This window comes from Denticeps clupeoides, chromosome 2, assembly GCF_900700375.1.
Source record: "Denticeps clupeoides chromosome 2, fDenClu1.1, whole genome shotgun sequence".
NCBI lineage: Eukaryota > Metazoa > Chordata > Actinopteri > Clupeiformes > Denticipitidae > Denticeps > Denticeps clupeoides.
This window is the reverse complement of record NC_041708.1, coordinates 33,920,063-33,938,261: the sequence shown is the minus strand read 5'-3', so window position 1 is coordinate 33,938,261 and position 18,199 is coordinate 33,920,063. Positions and strand designations below refer to the sequence as shown.

At 42.5% G+C, this 18,199-nt stretch overlaps 1 protein-coding gene across 5 annotated transcripts in view; it reads right to left on the bottom strand.

Moving 5' to 3' along the window:
• Window positions 1–18,199, bottom strand: part of LOC114784684 (early endosome antigen 1-like) — a 124,578-nt gene that overhangs the window by 91,808 nt on the left and 14,571 nt on the right. For 4 of the 5 annotated variants that reach the window (XR_003748901.1, XM_028970255.1, XM_028970251.1 and 1 more), the window contains exon 7: window positions 8,038–8,121. The exons of the other annotated variant lie outside the window; for it this stretch is intronic. Coding sequence is in view for 3 of the 4 variants with exons in the window: in XM_028970255.1 (XP_028826088.1) it covers window positions 8,038–8,121 (84 nt within the window). In the remaining variant the exon portion in view is untranslated. The remainder of the gene's footprint in view (window positions 1–8,037; window positions 8,122–18,199) is intronic. 5 annotated transcript variants of the gene reach the window in all.

Genomic DNA, 18,199 nt, shown 5'->3' with positions numbered 1-18,199 from the left:
ATGGTGGGGGTCTGAGTGGGGGGAACGTTTGGGCCAAATTTGGTGAAAATGAGAGAGATGAATGGACAAGGGGGGTTAAGGTGGGATTGGGGAAGAGGCCTCTTGGCAGAGATGCAGATAGTAAATCAAGGCTAAAAAGAACCTGTATTTTTTTTCATTAGTTTAGCAGATGCAGGCTGCTCTCATCTTTCAAGTGATTGCAAGAAAAATTCCTGTGATGATTTCCTGCACAATTACATAAATATATATATGGGAGTATATAGCTATATAGAGTGTATATACACACACACACAGTCATATGCATTATGTTTTCATCAGACAAAACACATTTAAAGAAATCAGAAAGTAAGTACAGAACATTTCTATCTGTTTCATTGTCACATGATGCCCTGACAACAATACATTTAATATTAATGTTGTTATTTCTCCCCCTGTGCGGGCGCTCTGAAGCGTCTCCCCTAAAATGCTGTTAATCAAGGTCCGTTTCAGATGATCGAATGCGGGGAGGAGGGTGTTGAGCTGGTGTGATATGGTAATTCCCTGAAGATATATCATTTTGTGAATAAAATGCTGGAGCCTATGATTAACTGGGGCCCAGCTATAGATGGCAGACTGATTAATTTTACCCTCTTCAGCCAGAGCCAAGGTCTTCCCTGCGACCCACGACCCCCCACCCCCCAATGCTCTTCTTTTAAGGGTAAAAATTAAATCAGTTATTCCTTTAAAAAAATAAATATCTGGATAACCTTGTGTCATTTCCATATTTTTCCTGCTCCTGAGGAAGCATCAAGCACTTGAAACATACAACAGAGCTCACTATACAAGACTGTCATGGCAGTAAACATCATATAGAACACCAGAACACCACTGACCCTGCTGTACAGCAGCACAGTGCAGCCCACAACATACCCACAACGTCTCCTTCTCTCATTACACACAGTGAAATGCTGCTTTTAAAGCCTACAGGGAAGGTAAAGAAAAGTAAAATCAGCACAGCTTGCACATCCCTCCCCAGTATACATTTTCCTAGAGTGGTGATTTTTTTTGACAGATGCATAATCCTGCTAAACAAAGAATCAAAGTGAGTTTTTTCCCAGCTCCGGCAACCCACACTGTAATGATGAACATCCCAGTAATTGGGCACTTCGATTTGATATCTTCCATATCTCCTAGGGTATACCTTTGTCAATAAACCTGCCAGTTATTCCGTGGCCGAGGCAAAACAAATCAAATAAACAGCTCGCATTAAACAGGATTGCAATGGTGTGCACAAAAAAGAAACCGGCTCCATTTGTTTACCGTCCTATCAATTCGGCAGCATGATTTTAGGCCATATAATAAAAGAAACCAACATACAAGCAACCTTATTACTCGAGGTTGCAAGGGAGAGGTGGAGGATAACCAGGTCCCCAGTGTGGCTCCAGTCAAATTTTTAGCCTGATGGGATGGAGGCAGGAGCTGCAGGACACATACAGGACGAATCAAAGCTAAATTCTATATATTGTGGAATATATAGACATAGAAAATGCCATTATTCAATGTCCTGATGGAAAATGAAAGCCCCCCCCACCACCACCCCTCAAATTTCCCTACCCCCCGCGAGCTGATTTATTCGCAAGGCTCAAATGAAGGAGCCCATTCCCTGGTGACATTGCGCTTATAACCTTTACATACACCCCCTAATCAGCAAACATGCTAGCACGGGTGTTTTCCACACAAAGAAAATTTAATTTTTGAGTGCACTTTTATTTAGAAAAATGATGGCAATAAGGAGAAACAGGAATAATAACAAAATATAATAAGCAAAATTCACATCATTAAGGTGGTATTTGCTTGTTGATGCAAGCACGGGAATAATCAACACCCCAGACTTAATGATATTAGGGGGACATAAAAATCGCAAAATGATCAAATTATGGCGCTTAGTTAATGAAAAATGGACGGGGAAGCAGGAGGCTCCTTTCATTCGGAGCGAGCAGGGCATGCAAAATCCCGTGCACCAGGAGGACGTTAGCAGCGTGAAAGCCTTCTTATGCGCCATGCAAAAAAACCTGATCGCCTTTATTGATGGACAATGTCGTAAAGCCATCATTCTGTTTATAGACATTTAATTGAAGACAGCATAAAACGATAAACTACGAAACATGCATGGTTGACTCTTCCAATTCAACCCATAAATCATACTGATGTTCAGACAAGTCGCCCAGACACAAATTCTGATGATAGATGACCCATTTAACTTTGATTTTTGAAAGCAATGAGCTCGCTAGCAATACCTCACTCTGACTAATACCACGAAACAGAGAAAGACCCCCACGCGTCTCCTCAGAGAGGGCCCTTAAAATAACGCTTGCAAATGACGACTATTAAAATGCGGCTTCTCCTGCTCAAACGTCAAGACTGGACAGGGGAACACTCGGGTGACATGAAACAGTCATCAGCCTAACTGTATAATGACATTTGCATACATAAAGCAATAAGTATTGAAAAAGTCCATTCATCGTCTTTGTTCAGCAGGAAAAAGAGAAAAAGGGGTTGCTGAAAATTAAGGAAATTAAAGGCTCCTTGTTAGTTTCCAACGTCATTATTTTTTCATGACCCTCTCTGTCCTTTAAATGAGCAAGTGTCTTGTGTTCATTGGAGACGGTGAATTATTTATTTTCAACATGCAAAAGCAGTTAGTGGGGAGATATAAAACTGACAGTGTGCCTCTGAACGCAGGAAACTCCAGCTGGTGGCTCTCTTTGCCTGTGTGCGAGTGTGTGTGTGTGTGTGTGTGTGTGTGGACAAGGGATTCACAGCTTAAGCATTCTAATGCAAGGCCAGAGGAGCAGGGTAGCTGTCCCCAGGGGACCTGTTTAGCTGCACACAGTAATGCCAGACTTTCAGTCTTGTTAGTAGTCTGTATGTGTCTGTGTCTGTGTGTGTGTGTCTGTGTGTGTTCGGAATGGGGGGGTCAGTTCCAGGACAGTAAACATTAAGTTGGATTCATTAACTAAAGACACCCATTTGCCATCACAGCACTAAATGGCACAGTCCCCTCCAAAAATGCCCCAACAGCAGCCACTGACGCGTGTGGTTTTATGCATGTGTGTGTGTGTGTGTGTGTGTGTGTGTGTGTTCTGAGCGTCCCACTACACTTGTTAGAATTCATCTCGCTGTCTAATTTCCCCTCCTCGCATCCCAGTGATGGAAGTAATCTGCCCGGTCCATCAGACGCCGCCAGGCTGACGCTCTAATTGTCTGACACCTCTCGTGCACGCTCGCCACGAGAGAGACCTGCAGAAAAGCAAACACGACGCCTGCATGCACGTCCGTGCCAGAGACAGAGAGAGAGAGAGAGTAAGAGGGAGGGAGGGAGGGTGAGAGAGAGAGAGAGAGGGAGGGAGGGGTGCAGGGCACATCTGTGAAGACGAAAATAGAGAGAAAGGGAAAGCGGGAAGAGCAGAGGAGGGTAAAGTGAAGTTACAGGAAGAGAAAGAAGGAAATAGCACGGGATGAGTAAATGGAGAGGGGGTGAGGGGAAGAAAGGGAGAGGGAGGGTGAGGGTGAGATGTCCTGCAGGCGCTCGGCTCCACCCGTGCCTCTGTAGCCCCAACCTCTCGCCATCCAGCTGGAATGAATGAAAGAGCAGTGATATTTAGATGGATGAGTCGGGCGCCAGGAAGAGAAAAGCGCCAAACACGGACCCAGAGCGATCGCTTGTCTTTACATGCTTGATTTCATCCCTTAATTAGAGTCATTAATCAACGGGCGTGAGATACGACGGCAGTTTTTCTTTTATTTTGGAGGGGGGGGGGGCAACCGATGACACGACACCTTGCCACCTGTCAAAAATTACAGCTTTCAGTCCACACGCAGTCCCTCAAAAAGGTTATTTTCTGCAAGCCTGGCTGCGCCGGGCTGTCCGCTATTTACTGCATTGTCTTACCCAGGGTGCCGTGCAGGCAGCAGACGCTTGGGCTCACCGGGGGGAATAGGCTGAATGTCAGAGAGAGGGGGAGAGAGAGAGAGACGCTGCTAATGGCCACTAAACTCTAGATCAATTCCAATTAAAGGCCATTAGCACCGTTATTACGCCCATGATTATTGTTTTTATAATTCAGCTAAACAAATGGCAGCTTGTCCTTGGGTCCAGCGCTCAAAATAAAACGCTTTAATAAACCGACCTGATGAGGATTTGGACTCTCACGATTGATTTCCACACAAAAGGTGAGATTGATGTAATAGTGTTGATTAAGTCATTTTCAGGATGTATGTGGAAAGGTCTGCAATGATGGATTGATTATTAAAATTGTCGCCAACTAATTTCCTAATCTATTAGTTGTTTGCATCACATTAATATAATGCTTGGGTCACCGCATCATTACGTAACCAAATGCTGCTGTCACTTCCTTTCCAGTAAAACAGCGATAAATGTTTCCTCATTACAACATGGAGACAAATCAGCAGGGTGTGAACATTTCACAGTTGTGAACATAGATCTGTAGTAATGCTGACTCTCCACAGACAATGAAAGTGCGGTGTTTTTCCACTCCTTTTATGCAAAACTTGCCAATAGGCAAGACAAGGTACAGAAATGTTGTTTTGTGCATCATGGAATGTAAAGGTCTGTGAATGAGTGTGTATACCAGCACAGGGGCCATGCTGTAGGGCTGCAAGTGCTCATGGGTTCATGTGATAACACCGGTCCACTGTTGGTGCCAACCCACAATACTTAAACAACTCAAGGTACCCTTCATTTCTCTTTAGGGTGCACAAATTATCAACATAATTTGAATTCATTTGTCTCTGAAATACCCATATAAAAATATTTTTTAAATATTTAAAATTTCTATGCTGTCCTAAGTGTCTGAAATGTCAAGCTTTATTCCGAGCGTTGGCTTTTATTCATATCTTTAATTTGGCACATTGGTTTTAATTGATCAGTCAGAACACTGTGACAGTTTAATCAGTCATCAAAAGAATGTTTACAGCCTGAAAGGTCTGATGGGGAATGTGTCTGAAATGAATGAAGTGAGACCCTCTGCATCCCGACACATGAGGAATCTCCGGTTATCCTTGGCATCTGCCGTGGTTCCTCCACCACAGCCCATTAGCACAAAGGCCGTGAGATGCCTCTTTTCAAGATGAACCAAATCTGATTGGGGCAGCCACGAATGCTGATGGGGTGCCAGCGGTCCGCGCCCGGGGTGAGCGGCGGGACGCCGCCTCTCTCCCTTCCCCTCCTCCTGCTCCTCCCGCCACAGCCATCACACATGAAAAACAGGGCGGCCGGCGGGTACAACCGAGTTAACCTTTCCAGCCGCACAAAGCAGACGCGGCCATTGTCTCGCCCCGCAATTTCCCTGCTCCGATATTTAACCCCAGAGACGAAACCTCAAGGCCTCTCCTTTCTGGCGGGGCTTAAAAGAGAGGTGATGATACGTCGGGCGGCGCGGCCAGCGGTTTTATTTTGATTTTTTTTTTCCGCTCCCACTCGCTCGCTCTCCTATGGCGCCTTTCGTATCTTTCTTTTGACCGGCGACGTACTGGTGTTTGTGGTCTGTAAATAGAGGGGTGTCAGGGGACACCCGCATTCATGTGTGTCCAATCCAAAATGCCTGATGTGCTCATTCCCTTAATACATCTACATTCCCTGACAAAAAGCTACATTACATCTGTTCCACCACTAAAGGACAATCCAACAGTACAATACTAAATACGTGGTGCACTACAACCATGATATCTAAATACTGTCATTTCGGTGATAATCGATACATTTCAGGATGGTTTTTATTATTTTATTGTAAACAGAAAATTACTACACTACTAGTGTTTTAAAAGCACTGCTTTCTGGGGAAGATATTTTTTCTGCTATAAAGCACCATATCACAGGTTTAAATTATCCTATTAAGTTCAATACATTCATCTTAGCTACCGAAAACGCATCATTATTTATTGCCATATTAATTTTTACTACCACCCTTATCCTTGACACCTAATGACCACAGCTACCACTGTGTGTGTGTGTGTGTGTTTGTTTGTGAAGATAAATAAGAATTGTGTGTGTGTGTGTGTGTGTGTGTGTGTGTGTGTTTGTGAAGCCAAATAAGAATTTTCCAGCATTCATTTAACTCACAGAGCCCTGCACGAGGGGCTGCGACAACATGATTTGTCAACCCTGTCTGAGTCGCACGTTCCAGATACCACACCTCAACACCAATCACAGTCGGCCATCTTAAGTGTGAGCCGACACCTTATCAATCAAGTGGCCCCATCCCTCTGTCACCTCTATTTCTCCACAGCGTTTCAACTCAGTTTTTACAAAAAAATAAAATAAAATCTAGACAAATGCAGCCCTTTTACCCTTCATTTCAGTCCAGGTTCTACAAAAACACAAAGCTGCAGTTAGATATTAACAACACCAAAACGATTAATCCTGAAAGTAAATACTGCTTAAAGCAAATTGTAAATAAATCAGATTAGCCCAGTAGTAAGGAGAAAAGAAGACATCTTTTTTCATGGAGAGTCAGACGCAGGTAGTGGTAGCGGGCAATTCATAAAGCACCATGGCTGGGCGTACACATATTTCACCTTCAATTTTATTTTTTCATCAGTCTCAGAGCCACAAAGGAGATTCAATTAGGGTCTGAGGCTGGGGCACTGGCATTCTGCCGGGTCATCCAAAGGTTAAATAATTCCGTGCCATAAACATGATTATGCTACTGTAGCATTTGATCAAAACCATTTTTTTTTCTTCCCCCACCCTACAAATAATGACAGATTGAAGATTCCACCACAGGTAAGTGGGTGAGTGTTTGCTTAACTAGCCCTACTTTACCTGAATACAATTTAAGGAAAAGAGCCTCACATTACTGCTACTCAATGTTGATGAAAGCCGAGAGCACATATATCATTTTAATATACTGAATGTATAGGCAGCACAATGTGGTTTACTTTTGTGTTCCCCCTACCGTCCTTCTATGAGGAATATATATAGTGCCCCCATTTTATATGCCAATGTTCTCCCCAATGGATTTCCAGGGTAATTTTCTATGTTTTGCTATAAATGCAGCTGCTTTTATACCTCAGATGCCTGATATTGACCCTGAATACTCGCAGTCAATTTTAACCTAAGGCTAACCTGGTTAAGCATTTAACATAACATACATAACTGTACACACAATCTGTAGCTACTGTCGATACAACAACAGTGATCGACCTGCAGAATACATTTTTTTGTGTGCCTATAACATCTTTAAACAAAATTTCAAAATTGTGATCCGACTGTCTTCATTTTCCATTATCATTCTTTCTCTACGGCATGGCTGCAGATGTCCCCCCACAAGCACACACACACATGAGCACAGAAAAAACGGCAACAACAAGGGATAGGTAAGAGTCTGAATAATGTATGAAGAGTTTTATACTGGGAGTGATGCTTGTCAATCAAGCCGGCCCAAATCAAGACAGCAGGGATCATTTCCATTTCAACTATCGGTTATTCAAGTTCCGAGGCGCAGCGCTGGTATTCCAGATCACCAGTCAATCTCCGAATTTGGCGGCCAGATCCCCAGCCATGCTTTAATTAACGCTGCAAAGGACCAAAACTGTGCCGTGCATCTCCGTCCCAACCTATATATTCAATATCTGTATTTACATGCCAGCATCACTGAGCAAACAAGCTCATTTAAAAGTTCATATGCTAATGTGTGACATTTAAAGCAAACTTTACACGAGAAAAGGACATACAACAATAGATAGATCCTGATTCTCTTCTTGTCGGTGAACTTATGCATCTTCCATATTCATGATCCTAAAAAACTGTGGATTACCTTCTGTGGAATCCTTGGGTAATGATGTAAGCAAGTAAGCAAGCAGGTAGAAATGCAGTACTAGTGGGAGGAGGGAAAGCCGATGGGTGAACTTGTTTGCTGTGATGTTTTAACTGGGCTGAAGGTATTGAGCAGAGTGTGTGGATCAGAGTGTGTATGTGTGTGTACGCATGTGTGTCCGGATCTGGTTCTGCTTGAGCTGAGCACAGAGCCGCTGTACCTCAGAAGATGGTATGTCCCTCTCTTCCTCCTTCTGTCTCCCCATCACCTGTGCTGTCGTCATCCTCCTGTCCTCCTCTCGCTGCTGTGTCTCAAAGACAGGAGGAAAGGCCCTCAGACACATAATACTCTCACTCTCTTGCCTGCTGACGTACATCCACCGACAGTGATGGCAAAAACAACAGCAATAGGGCTGCCATTAAAACTTCACATTAGGAGGGATGGATTTGGATTAACCTGCTCTGGATTAAAAAACGACACCCTTTTGACCATCTATTTTTAAAGCTTGCATGGTGGTGGTGCTGGTGGTGCTGAGACATACTGGTCTTGACCCCATTTTAGAGAGCAGCTGAGGTCATTTCCTCCTAACCTTACGGAGTGGAAGGTCTCGGTTCTGCGACAGAACACTCTCGGACAGTCCTTCGCTATTCTCGACCTGCGGGTATATAGAGCCAAAAGGAAACGACAATGTCACCCAACTGGGCCTCACTTAGGAAACCTTGATGATCGATTGTAGAGGGAGAAGATGAACAGGAACAGGACCCCATTTCTGGAGTATAGTGTTCAAACTGCTCATTCATTAAAAGATGCTCCAAACCATTGATTTTGGCTTAAGTAATGAGAAAGCTTATCCAAAAATCTTTAGCATTTGGGCTCAAGTTAAGGAAATCAATGCAAACATTTCCCATTTCAACAACATATGTGGATTTTTTATGTACAGAAGACAAGACAAATCCGAAATCAGATCAATCGATTGCCTTCGCCAATACAACATAAAGCTGACAAATGGCATTTTTAAGCAATTACAGAGAGCTGTAAACATGTTGGCCGATCAATGTCTGATCTGTTTCTATTAGAAGTGTCTTAACGTTCATAAAATATGCTACATCCATAATTCAAATATCAGTAACTAAAACATTAAATTCTAAAATTTGGATTCTAAAATTTTTTGAGCATAAAAGATGCTAAACAAATATAGTACTAAATATTATATAAGAACAGCTGCAAATCAAATAATCAACTAGCATAAAATATAAATATTAAAGGTATTTGCAATAGGTATTTGCATTAGTTATTTCTGCATTATTTATTATTCTTGATATAGTGTTGATAATATAACATATTCAATATTATATTATAGCTAAAATTATATTCAAGACAATAGTTCCAAGAGGACAAGGAAGTCTAGTAATTTTTTTTTTCAATATATTAAGAAATAAGGTACCTCTAGAATACCAATACTTTATATTTTACTTTTCTGCATTTCCAAATCCCAGGTGAGACGTGCAAGTTGGAAAGTGAATGAGAGTGATTTCCTGCACCCACGGTTGAGGAAATTCGACAGTTCAACGCATGTCACAATCCCTCCACGGCCTCATACAGCCAACTGACAGAAGGACACTTTTTCCCGGCAACTTGCTTTAAACTTCAATCAATTAATCTAAATTAATCTCAAGTGCTCGGCATTGTGCGGCCCTAAGTAACATATCAGCTGGCACAGGCAGTGCTTAGCCTCTAGTCTATCAGACCTCCACTGTGAGTTCACCTCTGGCCGGGAAGATAGTGCCCGGCCCGCACTGCAAATGCATCCGTACGTAAAAATAACATTTGCACACTTACACATAACAGCCCGCCTGGAAGGTTCAGGCCCGGCTAGATTCTTAATTACGGACCACCCAGCCAAGCGCACCACGTCACGCCATTGAGTCTGTACATATTAAAACAAGTAAAAGACTAATATCTCAATCCGCACGCAGCAAAAAGCTGCTAGCGTACAGTATGACCTCTGCGGCGTCTATCAGTGTCAGTTATCAGCATCGCAGCAGCGTCTGTCCCTACTGTCCTAATCCTGGACTGGATCTATACAGGAGGAACCGGGGCGGGGAGCCGGGGGGGGGGAGGCGGCGCCGTCCTATCTCAGAGAGGGCAGACTTCATCTTTAAGGAAATTACCTCCAAATATAAGAGCTCAAGAAGCCTTCTGGGGGTTCCTTCAGCCAATACCATTGTGCCAAAGGTGAGTTGTGTGTTAGTTAAGCTAAGCTCCTGACGATATTTCCCAAAGGCAACAGACTGCTCATAAATATTCATTAAAAGACTATTTCTCCCCTTCTTTTCCCTACTTATTTATTATAATCATTTTACATCTGTGACATATTGTATCTTTGACATATTATGTGGTTTTACCAATGCAAAAAAGAAAGGAAAAAATATAAAATATATAATTGTATAAATACATATTCTAACCTGAATGCTTTCAAAAAAACATAACTAGGGAGCCGCAGCACAGAAGGTAGAAGTGAGCTGCGAGGAAAGCTCTGTTTGTCCATGCCCCGCCATTCGCTCCGTTTCTATTTCTTTCTTTTCTGCTCCACTGATGTTTCTATTTTACAGGGGTAGTTTAATCACACATAAGAAATTACTAGCTTCTCTGTTCGCGAAGCATGACATTTCAATTGTGCAGCCAATAAAAGTATTACATGAAGGGGGCTAAAATGATGTACTATCTGGCAAGCCTGGAGACCCAGGTTACCATGGTGAGCTATCTTTTCCATGCATGCAAGGTCAAGAGTGAGTGACCTATCAATGTAAAAAGCTCAGTATTACCACATAATAATATATACGGCAGGATTAGACGGCTGCTTCCCAGGATGCTGAGCCTGCTACGGCATTACTTTATTTGCCGCAGACGTGAGCGCATTTCGATTTCCACATTTGTGCTGCTGCTGTTTTTGCGAGATCCTCCATCAAAGCCTGAAAAAAAAAAAACAGTCCTGTGTTTTTCTGCACAGATCGGTGTTGGGGTTTGATACGTTAATATCTCGCAACATCGCTCAAAAAATATTTGACCAATGTTCATATCGTATTGTTATGATTATTACTGTTTTTTTTTCTTTCATTTCATCAGTGTTAGTATTAAGATGCATCCATTTGCAAATTTGTTTTCTTTTGCATTGGCTGGGGGGGAACTGAAACCTTTTTGGTTAGGATTCAGCTGGGTTTTGGAGAGCTAGTTATAAAATATTCAGGATGAAAATGCAGTAACAGATGCCAGCTGTCATGTGTAAGCAAGTCAATGTTATGACAAGGTTTTTAAAACATTTATGCGGCGAGTACAGTTTATGAAGGTATTCATTAACTCCAGGGGACTGAAATATTTCTTTTCCATAACTACCGTGCTCGTGATAACAAAGTGAGCAAAATGTGCAGCCTTCAAAAAAAAAAAAAAAACGCTGGCAGACAGACAGACACACTCACAGTTACTAACCTTGTTTAAAATAAAACAGAATAATAAATAACTAAAAACAGACACACACAGATAGTGTTTGATTCTTTCTTTTTAATTTACAAAATACACAGACACGCACAGTCTTGCAGGTCATGGTCAATTCAGAACCCAAATTGGCATTAATGATTGATTCCATACGGTCAAAAGGTCCGCTCTCAGATGACTGGTGGATTAGTTTATACCCCAGACACAAAAGAAAAAAAAAACTAAGTAATGATCAGTGATGCTGAGTGATGATGCTGAATGATGATTTTAACACATTTGTGATTTGTTAAAATTTTTTAACAAATCACCATTTTTAAAAGTGCACACTTTATAAAATACTTTAGAATGGTACAAAGGTACTTATACCAGTTGAGTGAGTTTACCTTATATAAACCAGGATTGGGTAGGTAATCATACATGGTCAGCGCTAGTACAGTAACATCCCCATGTAAACCCATGTTTCACTTGTTACCTGGGAGTTTTCTTTCTTTTCGCCTATTCGTCCTTCTACATCTACAAGACTCAGATCTGAGACTTTCAATGGTTTATGGACTGAGGAACTGTTAGGGTCATAGCAAACTTTTACTTTTCAAAGTATATAGAAGGTGTGATGTTTTGGAATTCAGATCCATTCTGCCACTGTAATGATCCTTGTGTCATTGGCTGCAACACAAAGCCCAAAGCATGATCCACCCCCCCATGCTTCATAGATATGTTTTTTCATTTGGAATTGAGAATTCCCTCTCCAAGTTTACCTTCACAGAGTGTGGCCAGAAAGGCCACATGGCAGGGTTTTGTTCTGCAGACCATGAAGGTTATATTTGTTCAGATGGCGATGCATAGTAGAATAGAAGCACCATCGCTTCAGAGCCTGCTTAATCTTTCTGAAGGTCTTTCACAGTCAAGCAGTTTATATTATCTATATGTTTTTCTTTCAATCCACCGAGCAGTTCTTTCAGAAAGTTTTCTTGGTCTTCTATTGTTTGTCATCCATTCCAATTGTCTATCATAATAAACTAATGAAAGAGCTACCCCACCTCCAAAAAAACTCATCTTGTAGCTTTGTCCTGCTTGGTGAGCATTACAGAATTTATGCAGCTTTTATCCGCATCACATGTCCTTTTCTGACGGTGACTTTGAACATATCACAGCTCAAAACAGCAATGAAGGTCTGAAATCTTGATAGATTTTACCTACAGTTACATTTTCTGCTTTTATCAGACGCGACTTACAATCAGTAGTTACAGGTACAGTCCCCCTGGAGCAACTGAGGGTTAAGTGTCTTGCTCAAAGACACAATGGTAGTAAGTGGGGTTTGAATCTGTGATTTAAAAAAAAAAAAAAGTGAAGTGAAGTGATTGTCACAGCAGCACAGCACACGATGTACACAGTGAAATTTGTCCTCTGCATTTAACCCATCACCCTGAGTGAGCAGTGGGCAGGCATGACAGGCGCCCGGGGAGCAGTGTGTGGGGACGGTGCTTTGCTCAGTGGCACCTCAGTGGCACCTTGGCAGATTGGGATTCGAACCGGCAACCTTCTGATTACGGGGCCACTTCCTTAACCGCTAGGCCCCATTTGTGGTCATCTGGTTCATAGTCTTACCTACTAGGCTACTGCCAGCCTATACTTAAGAACTCAAATATATTATATGTAGTTCCTTTTCTCTTTTCACTATAAAATATACATAAATGTGATTTTATAGTGATCCTTAATTTTAAGGCTGCTGGTCACTTCAATATTTACATTAAAAGTATGGTGCCCAAACTTTTGCACGCCACTGTAAATTCTGTACACACACACCATGTACAGCACAAATTAACATTGAAAAAAGTATTCCCATGATCAATTTCCTACTTAAAACAAACATTCACCAATAATATACTTTTAATTAAATTTGATAATGATGAGTAACCTAGTCTTTACAGAAATATAATTTATTCATGCTTAATAAGGGCTTTAAATGGATGAGTCATTAATGCTACTTCCTCATTTATCTTAATACAATGAAAAAAAATCTTTTTAACTTTTACTTTTCTTTTATTTATTTTAACCAGCCATTCCTCCCCTAACAAGCTTGTCCATTCATTCTATTTGCAATTCTGATGGGGAGGATTGCAATTAAGGTAAATTCATTTTACACAATCAGACAAGGGCACAGGAATGGTGAATCAGCAAATCTGATGAATTATCATTTTGTGGCGATGCACTCCCATTAAGCCATGTTGCCGTGCCTTTTTTTTGTGCACAATGTGACACTGGGACCGTTGGCTCAATTGAAGGCACATGCTCCCATTAGTCGGGTAATGGACACTTCTTATGCAAAGTGGACCCTTGTGAGGACATAACTCAGAAATGAGATTAAATCATGCTAACTCCTCAAGATTGAACTGATGAGGTGCGGCCCTGTCGTGAGTGCCACTCTCCCGCTGCCCACAGAAAAGCACTGCGGTCAGACGGCGGCCATTTAATCACAGCCGGCGTGGAAACTCCCACCGGGCGGGGCGGGTACTTCCCTTAAATGCCCACTAACAACTTTCAGCTAACCTTCACAGTCGCCCACTTTACATCACTCCATCCCACCAACTGTTTCCCCACAACCCGCACTGATAGTTCTGCAGGGATTTTACACACCGCCTCGATAAGAAATCATCGCTCACTGGAATGGCTTCACAAAAAATAAATAACATAAATAAATAAAATATGCAATCCACCCGTAGACAGCCTAATATTACACTTGACGATTTATGTGTTTCACGGCAATTTAGCCATCACTTTGAGTCCTACTGTTTACTCGAAGTTCAAATAAACCTGCAAGACTCTCCAAACAGTTTGTCCCAAGAAGACACGCTCGTAAAAATTAGCCTTGGCTCCTATAGATGCGAGAATACAAAAAAAAGATTATTTCAAACACATACGGAGAGCGAGAAGTACTATTCAAAAGTTTCGGATAGGAATAGGGAAGGTGCTGGTAGTGTGCGGGGGGTCCTGATGAATGGCAAGCGCAGTAAATAATGCAAGTGTTTACACTCGTGACTTTTCTGTGGCATTCTCACTGAAACAATTGGCACTAGAGCGAATGAGTTCCTGTAAGGCATAAATCTCCGGCTGTTATTTCTCATGCCGTGGCGCTCTTTAAGTAAATGCCTGTGGTTCTGACACCACACTTCATATGTCATACTTAGAGCTTATGGAAAACCAAGATGAGTGAACCGCATCGGGGAAAAAAAAAAAAAAAAAAAGTCGTCTCCTGCTCCGCCATTAAACAGCACCGGCTTTCCCTTCCTCTCCAGGCAACAAAGACTGACTTGTTCCTGAAGGGATTTTTTCCCCTTCCCTTTCCTGCTATCTATTCATAATAAATGTCAAATGCTACAGTTTAGTTCAAAAGGGGTCTCAGCATTCCTTGGGAGCGCGTTTAAACCACTGCCGAACCATGAATGCCAGTCCTTTCACATTTTCAGGCCCAATAACGATCAGGCTGGAACAAACTACAGGAAGCATGTCTCACAATTAAGGAAAAGCCTTTAAATAAACACTGTCCATTTCAACTACACTCAACCATAATGCTCTCGCTGTTTATGCCTTGCAATCATCTCCCCAGTTTCAGAAAGATTTTCTCCCAGTGTTCAGAATAAAGACATGCGAGGGTATTAAAAGCCTTTAATGCACAAACCACACAGAGCTCAAATGCTATGGTCAGGTGCCAAAGACAATAAAAAACAGGGTGTTCACTTTTCCCCTGCACTGGCATATTTAGTTTATTAATATTAATAATAAGAAAACATGCTGTTCTACATCCTACTTGCTACGACTCTTTGTGTATGTTAACAAGGCTGCAAAAAGTTGCTATTTTAACTGGAACTACCTGTCGAGGTGCATACCATTGGCCAATCAGAATGGAGGATTCACCAGAACATTGGAAACAAATAAGAAGCTTTAAATGCTAAAAACAGCAAAATGGATATGAAAGAGGCAGTGGTGGCCTAGCGATGCAAAGCATGGTCCCCACACACTGCTCCCCGGGCGCCTGTCATGGCTGCCTACTGCTTGCTAAGGGTGATGGTTAAAAGCAGAGGACACCGTGTGCTGTGCGGCAGTGTTTAACAATAACAATCACTTCGCTTTACTTAAAAAAAAAAAAGGGCGTGTCTGGATCACTATGTAATGGCGGGAAGGCGGTATTCCGGCTGTGGGGGGCAGCGGATGGCTGCGCGAGAACCTGATAGGAATCGCAACAGCTATTTACATGCAAATATAATGAGTCCCTCCCCACGGAGCGCATTAGCAACCATAGCAAACACAGCGGAGCCTCTTCTGTCTGACTCAAAGGAGGACATGTGGGTGCGTCGCCCCCCCTCGAGCTGGTGGGCGTCGGAGTGGGAGAGGAGCATGGCACTGCCAGCAGAGCTTGGCACTGTGACAAGCTTCGCCCCCACTCCCCCGGTAAACACCATCAACGCCCGTTAGCTTATCACAATGTGGCACATTAGTGGGTAATTAGGCCGAGAGCGGGTCCTCTCCACAGCCACCAAGAGAATAACATTCACCATATGCTCCAGATAATGTGCCAAGAGGCGGCGCACATGGCGCTGCAGACCGCCCCCTGACACACACACACACACACACACATTACATCATATATTACACCATGCACACAATTCTTATTAACTTTTGACAGACCATCTGATCAGGATCAATTAGACACACCGACATACATTCGTCAGCTCTCGTTTACGACCCCTCACTGTCCGTCTGATAAAACACACCATCCTTCAAGTCATTAATGAGCACTAATGAGGGAGTAAATATGAGGAACGGGCTTCTCTGGCAAGTGATCAACCCTTTTGATTGGGCACACGTTTTGGACCGAGCTCAAACACGAAAGCTCTCGAGAGTGCCCAACTCGGCGCCGGGGCTAATGATATTATTGGATCCATTTGCATATTTAATTATGCCCCTTGTTAAGGATAAGTGCTGTTTATTCAATTTGCGCCATTGTGCAGCTGGCACATTTTCAACAAGGATCAGCGCGCCAGGCCCGGGCGGGCCAGCGTGGGGGGGAAATTAGCACGCATTCATCAAGGCCGCAAAAACAGACGCTAACAATCAGGTGCTTTATCAACGAGATCTCTTCAGTCTTTCGCCGTCATTACGCCATTTCCGCCTAATTAGCATTATGCCAGCTTGTGCCAGCTTGTGCACCCCCCAACCACCACCACCACCACAAAGAGCCTCTGGAGTGGATCCATTTAATGTGTCCACACCGCCGACAAGCCCGGTTTCTTATAACGCACGGCCACATTTACCGAAATTAAACATTTTCTCATTAGCCAGGGGCTATTGGACTAATAAATTATTCATCTTTCCCTCCACAAAGGAACATTAATCAATTATGAAGATATAAAGAAATTAAACACGGGAAGCAGGGCTAGACATTCATATTAATATGCAGACAGACAGTGGTGCTAGCGTGTCCAAATCAATACTTTTTTGATTAATTTGAACAGTTCGGCGAGATATGGAGGAATAGGCAGGCATGCACATAGCTTTGAATTTAAACAAAGAGCTAAGGCTGCTTCCATTTATTTGTTTTCCATAAATTAGTTATCTCTGTGTGGTGTATACAGGATGGCAAAATTACCTTTTTTTACCACATTGGATGGTTGCAGTGCAAGGAATGCGATTGGTTTGAACCCTGTGATGCTCAAATTAGTTTTTAATGGATTTTTAAAGTTTTATTGCCATTCAAGAGCACACATGGGGGGGTGTTGAAACTCATCCATTCAAAGGTGCTGACCCTATAACCATTAAAAGACAAGGTAAATCCGCAGTGCCACCAGGGTAGGAGTCGCACGACCAGCCCCCCCATCTTGCCATGGCTGAGAGCTTAATTCTGCTCTCAACGTGTCCCACAGTGACACCCTGTTAATAAGGTATGTCGAAACTAATTACAGCATTAAGTCTAATTACAGCACCTTAAAGCATGTGGGTGTTACCTGAAGTGCTAGTGAAGGTGAGGATATAAAATAATAAACAATCAAAAAGGGTAAAAATGATTGGAATATGGGATGGGTATAATCGGTTTACTTTGCAACATAAACATAGACGACCTCTACAGTACTGGATTGAGCGCAGACAACAGGCATAAAGTAATGTCAGCAAAAGACAATGATTACATTTAACACGTTTTTTGTCATGGCTTCTTCTAACCTTGAAGAAGTTGTTAAATGCACAAAATATGCGATGCTGACGTGACACACTGTGCATTCTTATTCCTGAAAGGAAAAACAAACAAGTATTCCCAACTGCCAAGATGCAAATAACACAACATTTTTAACCAAAAGAGGAAATTTGTGCATATGATTTTGACCTACTGGGCTCCCATCAGAAGTGGTAAGGGACACGTCAGTAAAGGCAACGTTTACCTATGAAAGAGAAGTTATTATCCACCCCCCATGGTGTCGTGATGAGCGAGCGGCAGCATTAAAATGTTTATCTGTTGGCCTTTGAGAACAGTGCGGCAAATCCATCTTCAATTATAGATTATGAGTCGAGCCGAAGATCTTGGATAGGTTTATGGATGTAGAGAAGCTTCTTCATATCCCGTCGATGCACAGCATGCAGCGCCTGTATCGCATAACAGCATCTCCCCGCTTAGACCGGCTGCTGCTGAGAAAAGACGGAGAACACAAGGTTCCCCCTCCCACACGTACACTATAATGCCACCGCAGCACCTCATAATAATCTGGAAATTGCCACACCTAAAAAAAAGTCTTATCTGTGAAAGACTTTCGAAATGATGGAGAACATTTGACATATGGAGCAAAGGGACGGTATAGAGTACAGTATGGGGTGTTCCCGTGGGCCTAAATAGGCCCATATGAGCA